This window comes from Anoplopoma fimbria, chromosome 24, assembly GCF_027596085.1.
Source record: "Anoplopoma fimbria isolate UVic2021 breed Golden Eagle Sablefish chromosome 24, Afim_UVic_2022, whole genome shotgun sequence".
NCBI classification, from domain to species: Eukaryota; Metazoa; Chordata; class Actinopteri; order Perciformes; family Anoplopomatidae; genus Anoplopoma; species Anoplopoma fimbria.
This window is the reverse complement of record NC_072472.1, coordinates 15,609,501-15,625,033: the sequence shown is the minus strand read 5'-3', so window position 1 is coordinate 15,625,033 and position 15,533 is coordinate 15,609,501. Positions and strand designations below refer to the sequence as shown.

The window sequence follows — 15,533 nt, the reverse complement described above, 5'->3', positions numbered from 1 at the left end:
AGAGAACACAGCGAGCCTTGCATCATCTTAAATTCAAATTTGTATTATTTCCTCATACAAACTGTGTGATACCACAGTCCATTGTCACCATGGCTCCACTCACCAGTTGCTTGGCAACCAACTCCTCCTTGGAAAGCATGCAACTACTCATGTCTTCATAATTACAGGCTCTTTTACAATATTTAGCAAAAACAAAAAACAATAGAATTGCATGGTAAAATGATTTAATGAAGCTGGAATACAATATAATTAATTTCATATCTCTGTGGTTTTTATTGAAGTACAATATATCTTATTGCTGCCGTTTCAGTTTTCAAGATTTCATGATAGTTTCTGGGATTTGCATGTCTGCATGTGTCTGTCTTGGAAATGCATATGTACGGTCCTGTGTGTTTTATCTTTGTTCTTGCTAGCCAAGCAAGTGATTATTCCAGCCAGGTGTCAGGTCCATCCCCCTCTGGGAAGGCAGAGCTTCTGGACCTGGGGTGCTCCTCTGGGCACGAGGGAGAGCCAGGGAATTCACGAAAAGGCCTAAAAGATAATTAAACATCCGCAAACAATTTAGAGGTGTGAAAATCAGACACTTTCTCATGTGTGGTTTGAGAATACATGCTTGGGAGTTGGGAGTTAAAATTAAATTGAGCTGTCGGATGGTGAAGGAAACCTTTAAGAAATAATTATGTCCTTTTAGGCTCAATTACCAAGGCTTTGATGTAATTATTTAATGTCAGTGCAGTCTCATTAATGTATGCAGTGACCTTCACAGTGATTCTGGCAGCCGAGGAACTGTGATTTCCGACTAAATCTGTGGTCATCATTATTTGGTATGAATTTTTACAAGATGAACTATAACATTTAATTCTAAACTTAAATAGTGTAGAATTAAATTTAATCTTAAAATACTTTTAAAAAAACAAACCCTTGGTTGTTTATATTTTTACAAATTAGCTTTTATTTAAGAATTCATTGTTGTATCACTGTTTAACTTTGTATCTTGCATTGTTCCCCATCTTTTTGGCTTGTAACTGTGCTAAAATGATGTCAGTGTTTCTACTAGGATGTAGTAGGATCTGCTTTGGAATTTAGTTTTATTTTATTTTATTTGCACAACAAAAAAAGAATGACTGCTTTGCTTCCTCACCCAGGTTTGGTCTCTTGCAGGATGAGTCTCTCTGGCTGGAGTCGGAGGAAGCTGATGTGCTTTCTGTGGAGCTGGACTTCACTGAGCAGACCGATGGTACCAGTGCTCTCGGAGGATTTGATTTGGGTTTGGCTGGGACTCCAACTGATGCAGAGTTGCTCCACTCTGGACACCAAACACAGATAACAGGAATCAGGACCAGAGTTGCCTGTCTTGTAATTGATCAACCTCATGAGGGTAACTCTGCTTTCACAAACATAGTGATCAGACAATATATAACTTGCGTGATAAAATATAATGTGTGGATGCCATACCAGAATACTCGTCAAGTCGGAAACGTCCAAAGCAGAGGTGAATCCTCCACTGTTTCCGGACATTTTCCTTCATCAGACAGTGGAAGAGGAAGATTAAAAGTCCTGGAATACAAACAAAAGTGATATAAGGTGATGAGCTTTGAAGAACAAGATTGGAAAATGATTTGTTTGGTGTTATGTCCCTCAGCAGTTTTTTCTAAAGTCAACCTGAGCAAGGCATTTCTGTCCCACAAGTAGAGAGAAGCTGTCTTTTGTTGCATCATTCTCAGATTAAAAAGAAAGCAATATAACAAAGACCATTCGAAGTAAAGGCAGTTGAGAAATAGTTGCATCATTCAGCCTGGTTCACTTCTTTTTTTTTTATCTTGTTTCTTTTGAACTGTGAACGTGAACTGGGATGTTGAGGAAAGCTGCGTTTGTGGTTAGCAAACCTTCACTTAATGTATTTACCAGTTTATCTCTCATACAAGTCACTTAAGAACAAATCTGTTTGTACAAATTGTTCTTAAATGAAGCACATTCGCTCTGCTTACATATTTAGATATATATGATCCAGCATGGTTTTCTGTGAGTTTATCTGAGCAAGAAACCAATTACAACCTTGAAGGGTGTTGAGTGCAGAGAAAAGGTACAGCAGAACCACTCTGGCTGGTCCCCAGGTAAAGAAGCCAACAGTCCATGTTAGTCCCAGTAACAAGGTGAGACTGGCAACTCCCTTCAGGTCATGCATGAGTCCGCTGCGGGTCCCAGCCGGGCTATTGGCTCGCATGTGGCGAATCTGGATCAGAACCACCACAAAAACCTAAAAAGAAGATTCAACAGAAGGCTTAGAGCAGTTAAGTTACATGGAAACAATAATATAATTAAAGATAATTATTTAAGTTCCCTTGAATGAGAGATTTGGTGGACGTTTGTTGAGTAGTGTTAATACTAAGTCATGCCAGGCTACATGGGCTGCAAGTCCTGATCTGTTTATTTTGAGATGATTAAATGTTAAGTATATACTGTTATGGCTTTCTAGCATTGTATAAATAAGCACTGTCTCATTGTAAATATTCCTTCCTAAAATAAAGGTAATTAGGAGAATACTGATATATTTACCAGCAAAATGTGATGATAGCGCAGTGTTTAAGTAGTTTGAACTGTATGAAATTTAATTAAATGTTAAAATGATTTACCGCAATGTTGAAGAGAAAGACCAGCACAGCATAAGCAACGACGGACACGTAAAACGTCACATCGTCCTGAAGCCAACAGCTGAGGAAACAATGGTTTGAAGGAGAAAAGGGGGATAGTAAGGAGTAGGACTGACTTCAAACTTTTCCCAACCACATTTAAAAAAAACAAATGAACAGCTAATCAAAATGTTGACTTCGTGTCACATGACTTTCAGTTTGGCACAACTACATGTAAGACCAGCTTGATCTGTTAGCTGAAAACATTACAACAATTATGTTTAGCAAAATGTGACTGATAACTAAGGGGGGATATATTATTAATATTTGTGGCTTAACACCAAATAGAAATTCAAATTAATCATTAAAAAAAAGATTACAAACATTTTGCAGTATTTCTGGTAGTTTCAATAATTCCTGTATAATAGGGTTAGTCGCTTTTGGATGTTAGTTGGTATTTGCTTAAACAGTAAGTGACAAAATAAAACGTAAATATATATATATACTCCATTTTACTCATTAAAAAACCCACAGTCAAGTTTCAAGTTTTACTACTGAACACAACTTTGTTACTGCTAATTGGAACCTGTGTTTCAAATAAGCCTCAAGACATGGAAAATGAATATAAGATGAAGCAAATCTCACAAGTTGTCAGAGTTGTCCAATGGCTTTAAGCTATTCTGAACATCTGTGTAGAGGTGACTGCCGTAGGCCTCTCTGTTCACGATGAGCACTAGGGTGCAGATCACCAGAGGAATCCCTGGAGGAACAGTTTAAACACTTTCATAGCAAATGATCATTACGAAAGGGTATTAATTATTGACTTACTTGTTGGAAACATTGAGGCGAGGCTCATGAAAAACATTCAGTCAACAGAAATGTCATATTAGAAGTTGTTTGAGTGTGACACTGTTTTTGCCAGCAGCTAGCTGAAAGTCAGTTAAACACACGACTCACCCCATCCCAGAGCACAGAACTTCAGGATGTAAGAGGGCACGTAGACATTGAAGACTTTGACGAGTGCAAAGTACATGTTCACGGCCTCTAATCCCATCCAGGTGAAAGACGCCAGGAGGAAGTAGTGCAGCGTGGAAGCTACAGCCACACAGAGGCCATATACACCCAAGGAGGACAGCGTGGAGTTGACCAGAAACACCAGGTTCAAGCCCAGCAGAGCCAGGGAGAGGTTGATGAGGATCTGAGAGGGGTAGTCTCGACGAAGCTTCCTGAGATTGAGACGGAGATAAAGCATAGGGAAGGAAAACTCAAGTGTGCATGTGGTTATACTTCAATTGTTGTTGTTATCCAATTAAGGGTATTTTATTGTGGACCAAATTATCAAATGTATCTGCATTAGTGTTGACATGACCTTTAAGACCTATGAACAGGTTACCAGTCTGAATGTAAACACAGTCGGTGTACACCGAGTAGGAGACATTTGTAAAATAATAACTCAGTAGTTGGAGTCTCACTCGAAGGCTGTGTAAGTGAGAACAGTGATTCCCAAGAACACTGATGAGACTCCACAACCAGCGTAGGTGATAATGGTCAGGATCTGCTCGTTAGCCGGGTCCACCTGAGTCCTGGAGACATCCTAGACACAAACAACACACAACACAGATTTGTTAGAATGGGTGTATTTATTTCCCAATTGCCACAAATATCTCACACAGAAACAGATAGCACAGGAATAACAGTAACTGCTCCTGTCCTTACAGTACTACCAAGGACAAACTAGCATGATGTCCATTCAAATGACTAGCTTACTCTAGCACTAGTGTGTGTAAATTAGTTGCAAAATTAAAGTGCCAATTTCAGTAACAATAGGAGTTACCTTGATAACCCTGATATTTTAGCAATTTTGGAATAAGTTCAATACAAATCTGATAAAAACTATATAACTTTTTATATATATATATATATATATATATATATATATATATATATATACCGTATTTGATTATTTTAAAGCAATATACTCAAGGTTGTGCTTAATTTCAAAGCAATGTGTCTCTGCCATTTGTAAAAACAACAGAGGAAAGGACACATATCCCACAAAGACTTGGTCTAATCAAAAATGAGGAATTTGGGTCAAACTTTGCTTGAAAGTAGTTCATTTTTATATATTGTGCTTTGATCACCCTCTGCTGGTAAATTTGATTCAAACAACTCCTCCTTCCCAGAGCTACATGATTCAGTCCCTCTATCGGAAGTGTGCTTTCCAGGAAACGGTAAGAAAATAAATAATAAAATGCATACCAGGAGAACTCCGAAGTGCGTGAGATGATCACAGAGGCAGGTTGTGTAGTCAGAGCTGCCGTTGTATTTCCTGCAGCCGTAATCATCCCAGCCGCCCTGTCCATCTATGTGACGACACAGACATTTAGTATCACACAGTTCATCCAGCAATAGACGTGATCATTTAAAGCAGGACCTACTGTTTTTATTGAAGTTCCAGTACACACACTGCACGTCCTTATGAATCTATAACAGATATGGAAATGAAAAGCTTTTGTTAATTGAACTCATTCATTTATCATGTTAGCAGCAGTGTAAGCAGCGGTAACTGTGTAACAGTTTTATGTCCTTTAGCAGTTAGCCATATTTTAAAAGAAGAGTCGATCCTACTATATTGGGTATAAGATGGTGGAGCGTGACTTTGACATCTTCATCCAGGTCTTTGATTGGGGAGCTGGCGTTGGTCACACTGGCTGACACCACAAAGGTGTTGAGGTACTGCCCCTTTTGGCTGCTCTGAAAATAATAACACAGTGCATGTGCAAGTTTGCTTTTCTAGATATAACCGTGCACACCAAGTGTAATTAAAACACAGATGTTTCAAATTAATATTCTGATTGATTTGTATGTTTTTCCTTTTTCTTTAACAGATTCATACAAAATAGTACCTTGAAGAGCATTGGGATGCCAAAGAACTGAAACTTCACCCTTGGCTGGCTCTGGTTGGAGCTGTTCTGTGGGAAGCTTTGCTGCAGAGCAGATGGCAGGGAGATGAACGCCACTGTGCCGTTGAAGGGATACTTGTTGATGAATATCTACGACATAAAGAGAAATGCATTAATTCTCTTTTAAGACTCAGTCTGCATGAATTAACAATGACACTCAATGTGATAGAGGGCATTGTTGGTTGTTGTTACTTCACTAACCTCAGGCTTTGTGCCTGCGCGGTCAGATGACACTCCGAATGTCAAACTGCTAAACTGTCCAGGAACTACATCCACCACGGATATAGCAATGGCAGGAGCAACCAGGGTTGAGGAGCCCTCGTAGCCCACCATCATGTCTCCTACTGCCTCTGTTAAATTTAGGATACTGGAGGGAAAGACAAAGGAGGGTCAACGGATGATAAACAGAAAGATTAATAAGATTTCCCCCAGTTTCCCATCCTCACGTGTTAGTAAAAGGTAGCAGGTTGCTGTCAGATTCCAGTATGTCAGAGATGGTGTTGATTAGAGCCTGGCCCAGGATTGGTGTGACCCTACTGAGGCTGACAACGTCCTCCAGCTTGTTGAGGACTGTGACGAGCTCCTGATAGTTGAGTGTGGAGTGGTCTCTCAGTAAACCCTTGATCATCACCACCACATCCAGTGCATTGTCTGCATAGTTGAATGATGCAACTATTTAAAAGTCGCCAACTACAACGTAAGACGGACAAATGAAGTTAAACGTGTGTAACAGACCAGCAGTGACTTCGACATGGTCCAGATCAGGGATGGTTTCCACCACCAGTTGACAGTCTTCCAGGTCTGGAGCCATCCAGTGGGTGCGGAGGCACAGTTTACTGTCAGGAAAACAGGTGGTGAGAGGACAGAGGGAGAGGGCCTCAAAAAGAGTTTTGCTAAATGTTTATTTCCTCATCTTGTATTTATACTTACAAGTATCTACTTTTTTGTAGTCTGTCATTTTAATTTTGATGGTACATTTTTGCAATATATGTCTAAGTCTCTCTTTAGCAGTAAATGCATCCCGAAGACAGAGCTAAGACACCTGGGAGGTTTTTGATCAATCAATTAACTTAAATCATTAATGACATACACCTCTTGATTAATGATTTTACAGCACAGCCTTCTACAGGCTTCATGACCATACATCAATAAGCACTGTCACACTGAGTCAACACACAGTCTTGAACACAGTGACACAGCCATATCAAAATATGTACCGACGGATGTAATCAATACCCAAATAGGCCTGTATTTATTCATGTGTGAAATTCATGTTGACAGTGTCAACCAGCTGCATACACATACTCTTTTCTCGGCATGGCTTTATGATAAATTGTTTGCAGGTCATAAGTTCAGTGATAATAGTAAGCAGCAACGACAGGATGCAATCAATATACAGGTCTTAACATACTATATAGCTGGAAAAAAGCTGGCAGAGAATACAACTTGTCTAAACATGTGGATTCATCAGACAACTCTTGCTCATTTAATTTTGAAATTCTATTTATTTCTAATTTGAATAAACCTCTCCCAGCCCTTTGATGATCAAATCAAAAACCCATCCAGCAATGTTCTTAATAATAAAAATGAACCCTGCAACTGGTAGACATAAAACAAGGTCATTTAGTTCTACTTTAGGTTCTACAATATAATACAATAGATATCCTCTGAGTTTCGTATTAAGAACCTTTAAGTAAAATGTCAGATAAGATAAGATAAGATAAGATAATCCTTTATTAGTCCCGCAGCGGGGAAATTTGCAGGCTTACAGCATATGTCACAGTGCTTCTATTTCAGCAGGAAATTGTAATGAGGAATGCAACAAACAATTATTTTACCAATATTTTGTCTATTTTATATTTGATAGAGTAAATTAACTCTATTTGCTCTTTGTCAGAATATGTCCATTACAATTTGTCAGAGTCCAAAGTGGTGTCTTTGCTTCTTTATGCAATCAACAGTCATTAAATCAAAAACATATTAAATGTCTTATGACCAAACACAGAAAAGTTGGATTTCCTCACAATTGAGGAGTAATACTTTGCCATTTCATTTTGAATAATAATGGTTTGTTATTCAGTCATTGTAATATTGTTTTCACAACTTGAATTTTTGTTTGTTTATCCAAATATTCTGGACTGCTACATTTGTCTTATTTGGCTTTCTCCCACAAACTTAAGACATCAGGTACCAGTCAGGTATATTAGTAATAATGGTTGATGTAAAATTGTGCACTTGTTTTAGGTGTGAATATGTTAGGCACATGTGACTATAATTAAGCAGGCAGGCAGGTATAAAAAAAGAAGAAATAAACTCAAATCTGTGCGCTCACCAAAGCCGAGTGGCGTAGAGGAGTGGGTTTTTTGGGCACGGAAGAGTTGCATTTTTTCCTCCTGAAGTGTCGGGCCACTCAAACAGGCCTTTCCTCGTCTGGTGAGTTTCTGCATTGCACTTTAATATCACTAAAACAGGGTGAGAAAATGAAAGCAAGAGACAACCTGATATGTTAAAAAAAACTAGACTTTTAATCATTTATAGCACTTAATATAAATTGTTAAAAGTAATATTTATATACTGTGAAACCTTTCACTGAATCTGAACCTTACTCACATATTTGCCTTATCTGTATATCCTCAGTTGCTATGGAGATGGAACCGTTGTTATAAGGCGTCAGCAGTAGGTATCGTATCTGCCCTTCCATTTCCTGTGTGTCTGACAGCGACATCATGACCCGAACCTGGAAAATACAGCTCTCTCTGCAGGCAGTAAAAGAGTTTATTATGGGTTGCAAAAAGCTCAATATGAGTTGCTCATAATATAACATTCCAGGCATGACAAGTCTTTTAAAATGGATATATTTGATTTATGAATTAAAAAGCTAAATCTACACAAATGAGGGTGGAGTGTGAGAAAGTAAATATGTCTGCTAAGCCGCTCGGGTTCTGGTTCATTATTTGCCTTACTGTGCGTCTTCCACTACATGCCTTCATTTCCCTTCAGTTTAATTTGTTTGTAACGTAAGTGATATTGTGCAGAGCTACATGATCCATACCTTGAAACCCTGAGCACGAACACCTGGAAAAAAAACAAATATTGAAACAGCTTTATAACTGGAGGTTAAATAATAATTCAATTCAAGGAAGAACATACAAGAGTTAAACCAATATAAGGTTTTCATTAAATTCCGGCCTGAGCACTACCAGATGTAAAATCTGCCTATTAATCCAGTGGAATATATGCAGCTTTTCACATTTTGTTAATCATGTCATTGTCTAGTTACATTTGAGTCAGTTGTCACTTATTCTAAAGATAGTATTCAACAATTTAACTTATCAACGTTTGCTCACCCCTGAAAAATATTTTATTATTGCAGGTTTTACTGGAAAGGTTTTTGCACCTTTACCCAGAATAAAAGTCTAAAGTCTTCAGTCAAAACACTAAATAGCTTTTTCTTGAAAATGTTGAATGTTAAAGGAACAGTTAGAACTTTTTCTTGCAGACAGCTAGATGAGAAGATTGATAACGCTCTCACGTCTCTACGTTAACTGTGGAGCTAGAGCCGGTAAGGTGATTAGATTAGCCTAGCATAAGGAGGTGAAACTGCTTGCCTGCTCACTCCAACGTAGTAAAGTTTGCCTTCCATCACAATGTCACAGTGCTAAGAGTTTCAAAATCATGCTGAAGTTGTGAAAATTGCATCTATTCAGAGTTTCATTTCTGACATTAGAGCTTTTTTTTATGTTTACTTACTCCAGGTGTAGAGAGGTTTGACTGCGCTTTAGAATGATGTCTGGAAGAGAGATCAGTTAATAAAATTGTTCACGTTGAAATCAGACTGTGTGATATTCCTGGAAAAGGATGGTGAGTTGAGGGTGTGGCAGCTACATCACATACTGTACCTTCGAGCTTTGGGGAGCAGCTGGAGGTCAAGCACCAACATCATGTCATCCGGTAGACTAGAGTTGAGCTGCGGAGGATCAGAGGTCACATTTAAGACAAATCTTTGTTATATTCCTAAAACTTCAAGAGCTATTCTGTTCTGTCAGACATACCCAGGTGGAAATAATCTGTCCTGGATCACAGTCTCCCGTTATGGAAACATTCACCTTAACCTCAAAGAACAGCTCTGCAGAGGGCATCCAGACAAAATGAACACTCAGGCATCCAGTAAAGTACAACTCAAATAAAATCCTCTAATAATCTACACAAAACTGTGATGGGGAGCATTTCTGTGACTGTAAATAATCAGACTGACCGGAGATATTTGCAGGGTTTGTTGTGAAGGTGGTGCTAGTGGCCGCACTGGTAGAGGCGCTTGTGATGGTGCTAGCGATGCTAATGGATGTTGAGGTTTTAAATGTGGTGGTTGTGACTTCCCCCACGATGGGAGGAGTCATGGTGACTGCGGAGAAACTTTCTAGAAACAGAAGAAAAAGATCATTGTGACCAGAATTTGTTTTTTCTGCAAACAAACACAGATTCATAGTAAGAAGTGAGGACTATTTCCTACCAACAGGTGTGGTGTGTATGCTGCCTGTATCAGCCAGCAGCTGAAGCTGACAACTGGGGTCATGGTAGAGTTTACTGAGGCTTGTGCACATCTCATTTTGCACATCTGCCACATCCACGCTGGGGATAACGTTGATATGAACCAGGCAGTCAAACCTACAGGGGAGACTTAGTGTTTTTACTGTTCTCTGCTGCAGTGGTTTGTTCATATGTTTGCTTGTGACCCCTTAAATTAATTATTATTATTATTATTTGTTGAGGGCTACGTGCACACATGATTCATGTCTAGTTCAACCAAAGAGGTTTTTTTTCTTTTTTAATTTAAGGATATATTTTTTTCATTACAGAGGATTCTAGCCATGCTTAGTTGTTATTTACCACTTAACATTTGCATATTTTTCTGTGATCAGCCCTTCTTTTCTTTAGTTTACTTTTTAAATTACTGTTCAATCAGTGTATGTGATTTGTTTACAGAATTCAGCTCAGAGGAGTTATAAAAATATTGATGTGATGAATTTCAAAACTTAAGAAGCTTTGGCAATGTAGTTCAATGCCAAAAAACAACATATTTACCAATAAACATTTATATATAAATGTATTTTATAATAAAAGGAATATCATTTCAGCTAGAGATTGATCGCACCATAGAGTTGTCCATCTTATTGCCCAGCCATCAGATTTTATAGTATTTAGAAAAACTAACAGTAAAATAACAGTAAACCTGAACAATGTTACCTCTTAAAAGGGGGAGACCATCGTTCCTGAAGAATAAAAGACACAGAGCCTGAGAAATACTGGATTTTTTAAAGGTTTTTACCAATATCATTTTTTGAGTTAAACAAATCTGATAACAATATATTGGCCAACATTGGTTGACAAACTAGTGTATGCCACCAGAGAGCACAAACTATGTATTTACTGCAATTTCTTATTACTTATCTTTCAAAATGTAATTTTCACCTCGACCACTGCTGAAGTGACTCAGTCAGGCTCTAATGTACTTACCAGCCTGTCTTTATGTAATGTTTTTACAAGGCTGTCTTCTTTACTGGATCTGCGTAAGAGATCAGAGAAACTCAGTTCACTCAGTTGGTTCCCCTTCTCCGTCAAATAATATGAAATAAGGTTTAATTGATGTGACATTCACAGGTATTTTATTACAAAATACACTGAGTCAACGTCAGTGTTGTAAACCACAATCTTCTCCTACCTGGTAACTTCAAACACGGAGACTCTGTTTAAATAAATGCTGGCCGGCAGAATCTTTCTGAGCTGCGAGAACAAACAGCAGAGAGCAGTTAAAGCCACTGTGATTTACTGCGGATGAACAAAATTCAATTAAATCCTTACAATATAGCAGTGCTGTAATTCTTAACAGATACAGCACCACACAAAAGTGACAGCAAGAAAAAAAAAGAAGGTTTTAGTGTAACATGTAGAACATTTCTAGGTCAGTTTTTACTATTAAATAGGCAATATCTGTGCTTTTTTGTTCTTATATAGTTGTTTGATTGCTGCTTTTACCCATTTATGTGCAATGTCTCTGGCCGTGTAGAGCTCGGTGTCGTTCCCATCGGAACGAATGATGGCAAACATCAGTCGCACTTCATAAACGGACCATTCTGCGAATCAGCCAAAGGGAATATAAAACACCATTAAGTACATTTTAATGTAGGTAAAGACAAAGTAACAGAAATAAATGTAACATGTAAACAAAAAAACACAAATTTCAAGTATTGTTAAGTAGTCCTGATCATTTTATCTTCTTTCTAAGGCTTTTTAATTTCTTCTTACACTGGTTTCGTCTTTGTTTTATTCTAAATTATCGTTATGATCAACTTATTTTAGTTAAATTTCTTGAACATAAACTAAACTGAGTGTTACAAACTAAAACTAAAGCTCAATTTTAAAAGTAGAACTCGTGTTCATGAATTAATTCATGTTGATACTGAAACAATTGTGTTGCAGAACCACTTCTTCTGTTCATTGTTAGTATGTTCTGCAGAATATTATTGTTATTATTATCATTATTGTGAAGGGCATTTCCTTGATACAAAGCTCTGTATATAAATATGTTAGATATGTTTTATATAAAGTACTTTCATGTGTTGATTTAAGTGATTTAAAGTAGATTCACTTAACGTAGTGTAGTTGACTATAATGTTAATCGCTCTTACAAACAAGAAATCAGAATCAGTGCTAGTTGACCCTGTGCTGTAAACAAAGGTTAACATTCATTTTTAAGGTGAACATTACAGCAGGTTACGGCTTTGCAGAAAAGAGAATACCAACCTCTGACAGCTGTATGATTAATGCTCCTGATCGTAATATTATTGATCACAGAATTGCTTCTATATTTACTTAACTGACCAAGAGATAGGGGGTCAATATTTATCTGAGGGCTGAGGACACACAGTAGACGTAGAGAAGGCAGACGCAGAGGAAACCGCTAAGGTTGGAAAAAGCTGTAAAACGCTTGATGATACTGACGGACCATTTACTGCTTAAAAGCCAATCAGTGACTGGTGCATAAACACTGTGCGAAAGGGAGAAAATATTTAACTTGTTGCCACGTAAATTAAGTAAATGTAGGGTTGATCAAATTTGAAAGAAAACGTTGTACTTTATTCAAAATAATCAGGGAAATGTATTCCAGTTTATGTAAATGACGTTTTCCATCGGCTCACCACACTGCAGCCTGGGGTCAGGGAGCGGAAAACAGTTATGAGTGTCCCAGTGGTCTCTCTCCCACTTCACCAGGTCCCCCTCCGTACAATTCAGTGATGTCACTTCCTTTTTGCTCCGTTCTCGTCCCCAAAAACGAAATAGAGATAACAGGCCCACCGGAGCAGGATGTGGAATAATAGTCCCGTTGACCAGGCGGTGTGATGCACCCAGAGTAAGCCTTCCATTGGGGGCCAGCTTGCAGCTCGAGTTGGGAATGGAGGGAGTCGTATCTTTATTGTGAACAAGGAGAGGAGAAAACAAGGGCCACATACACTGTAAAAATGATCACAGTTTGAACCTGAAACTTAAAATATGTTGTCATCAGAGCCAAAGTAGCACAATGTAGAGACAAACGACTCTCACCTCAACCTTCACAAGTAACTACCACTGAAATGGAAACACATTCTGACACTGAAAATGGTAACAAATGGTTCATGTTACCCTATCCTTTGCTAAACTGTGGATGTAGCCTGCATCCAGATAGGGTTGCATGGATCCAATAAGCCAGATGGCTTCCAGTTCTGATACTAACCTTATTAAGTAGATAATTTGGATATGTACACGACATGACCAGTCCACATCAAATACGGTGTCTTTCTCAATGTTAATATAAATGTACCCGTTCTGATATCCATGCTCCTTTTTTTTTTTGTATCCCACTACAAATACTAACCTGGCTTAAGTTTAATACCTCTAAATTGGAAATGTGTCTTTATAAGACCAAAATGCAAAAGCAGCATAAGAACATGTAACATAAAAAAGAAGTATGGCAACAGACCTTTACCAGAATATAAAACATAATTGTGAGGAATAAAAAAATAAATTAAAAAAAACAGGCCTCAAAATGTAAAATTACAAAATAGAGGCTCTGGTGTTGGACTTGCAGCTCTTTTTTTATTCTTCATTTTTTTGTTTATTTGAAATGCTGATTGCATTTTAAATAAAAAACACCCTATAGCACCAAACAGAGTTTGCCTTTAACTTAACCCACCTGCCATGACATCCACCAGGTTGCCATCGACATACAGGGCCGGTCGCTCTTTAGCGTGTGACCAGGTCAGGCACAGCGAGTACCAATGTGAGAGACGAAGGTTGATCTTAGGTGTGGTCCACTCCGTCCCAAACAGCCAGACCACCAAACGATCCCTCTGTCCACCCAAACCCAGCTCAGTACACTGAAGCTTAGGATGAGTGTACGTAAAGGCGGTCCATGGTGTGGAGTCTTCGATGCTCTAGATAAGGTTGATGAAATAATATACATGATTCATAAATACTTGAACTGTGTGGTCCTTGTGGCAATTACTTTTATCATCAATACCTTGAACTTTAGGTTGAAGCAGACCGTGAGCTCCTGCAGGGCGGGGATGAACACCTGAGGCTTTAACCTCCACTGGCTGCAACCGGTGAAGGTGAAGTCAGCTACCTTCCCCCACAGACTGAGCCGATGGACTGACAGACAGACAATATACAGTAAATCATTAACATACAGCACAGCGCATAGGAGTAAATATCTTATTTCTAAAGCTGTATTTGTACATCTCAAACTCAACATTTGAGAGTGAGTTTGCAACTCCAATCAAAACTGCGATTGGAGGTACATTTTAGGTAACGTAGGCGGTTGTTTTAATACGGAAGATCGTGTCAAATGAAAAAATATAATTTCTTCTTATATTTCTGTTGATGTGTACACAGCTGACTTGATATAATAGGAAACCCTGAAGTTTAAAGTCCCTAAAATCTGCATATAGGGAAATCTCAATTTATAAAACTTCTATCAAAATGGTGCTGCAACTTACGAATATTTTAATAACCAGTTAACTTGTTTGGTTATGACTACTCATTTAGCTTATTTCAGAAAACACTGAAAAATGCTGACATTTTGTGATCTAAAAAATAAACACTTGGCTTCCACCATTATTGTCTTGTCTTTTTCTTGTAGAACCATTACTGATTCATCATGACATTTACTGTGATCTCCCCACCCAGTTTCAAATATTTTGGTTCAATACATTACATTTATTTAGCCAGAGTACTATGACCTACCTCGCTCCATAGTGGTATGACTGCTCAGCAGAGACAGAGTGATAAACACATGCAGGATTTTTTGAGGAAAAATCATCACCATTCTGAAACAGAACAAGTTTATTTCATTTCGATAACTAAATAAAGCAAGTTCTACGACAAATATTATGTAAATAATTAAACTGTTAACATTTAACATAAGATTCTCACTAATAATTAAATTATTTAAAAATGATCATTTCAACTTTTAATCACCTAAACATTTGCTAATGCTGACCTTAAATTCCAAGTTTTGTTAATGCCTTGAAAGACTTGAAAAAAGTGCTTACCTGCAAAAATAAAATATTCCAAACGAAATCCTGGTCCGGACTTTCAATACCAGCAATACATAACACTGCCAATAACTTTAAAGGGGACAGAGCATTAGACAAACCTGTTTCCGCACACATGGATGGTATAAACCAGTGTGAAATAGAGAACGGTGTTTTCTTGCTGTGATTGGTCCACTTGTTTAATCATATGTGTCTGTGCAGGTTAAAGAGAGAGAGAGAAACCAAGCGCGAGAGAGAGAGAGCGAGAGAGAAACAGTGAGCGAGAAAAAAAAATGGGTATGTACATGTTGAATATCATCTTACCAGTCAGTCAGTTAAATATAAAAAAAAAGTGACTCCCACAAAGACAT

The 15,533-nt window shown here is 38.0% G+C and overlaps 1 protein-coding gene across 1 annotated transcript; it reads right to left on the bottom strand.

Annotated features, from left to right (window-relative positions):
* Positions 1 to 409: 409 nt before the first annotated feature.
* On the bottom strand, positions 410 to 14,882 carry LOC129113915 (adhesion G-protein coupled receptor G2). The gene is made up of 25 exons (XM_054626399.1): positions 14,873 to 14,882; positions 14,148 to 14,278; positions 13,821 to 14,061; positions 12,790 to 13,059; positions 11,627 to 11,724; positions 11,313 to 11,374; positions 10,104 to 10,258; positions 9,849 to 10,010; positions 9,646 to 9,719; positions 9,493 to 9,560; positions 6,329 to 6,429; positions 6,040 to 6,244; positions 5,795 to 5,960; positions 5,537 to 5,683; positions 5,259 to 5,384; positions 5,069 to 5,114; positions 4,890 to 4,993; positions 4,103 to 4,224; positions 3,588 to 3,856; positions 3,276 to 3,390; positions 2,634 to 2,712; positions 2,056 to 2,257; positions 1,456 to 1,557; positions 1,142 to 1,306; positions 410 to 531 (listed from the first exon to the last, which is right to left on the bottom strand). The coding sequence occupies exons 1-25, from the start codon at positions 14,880 to 14,882 to the stop codon at positions 410 to 412; spliced, it is 3,342 nt and encodes a 1,113-aa protein (XP_054482374.1).
* Positions 14,883 to 15,533: the final 651 nt, after the last annotated feature.

What these genes read in the sequence shown, in the direction of transcription:
- LOC129113915 (XM_054626399.1), bottom strand. An exon ending in CGCACTTCGGAGTTCTCCTG is followed by an intron (nt 4,225 to 4,889) that starts GTATGCATTTTA and finishes GTTTGTGTCTAG; the next exon opens with GATGTCTCCAGGACTCAGGT. An exon ending in TGCACTCAACACCCTTCAAG is followed by an intron (nt 1,558 to 2,055) that starts GTTGTAATTGGT and finishes TTTGTATTCCAG; the next exon opens with GACTTTTAATCTTCCTCTTC.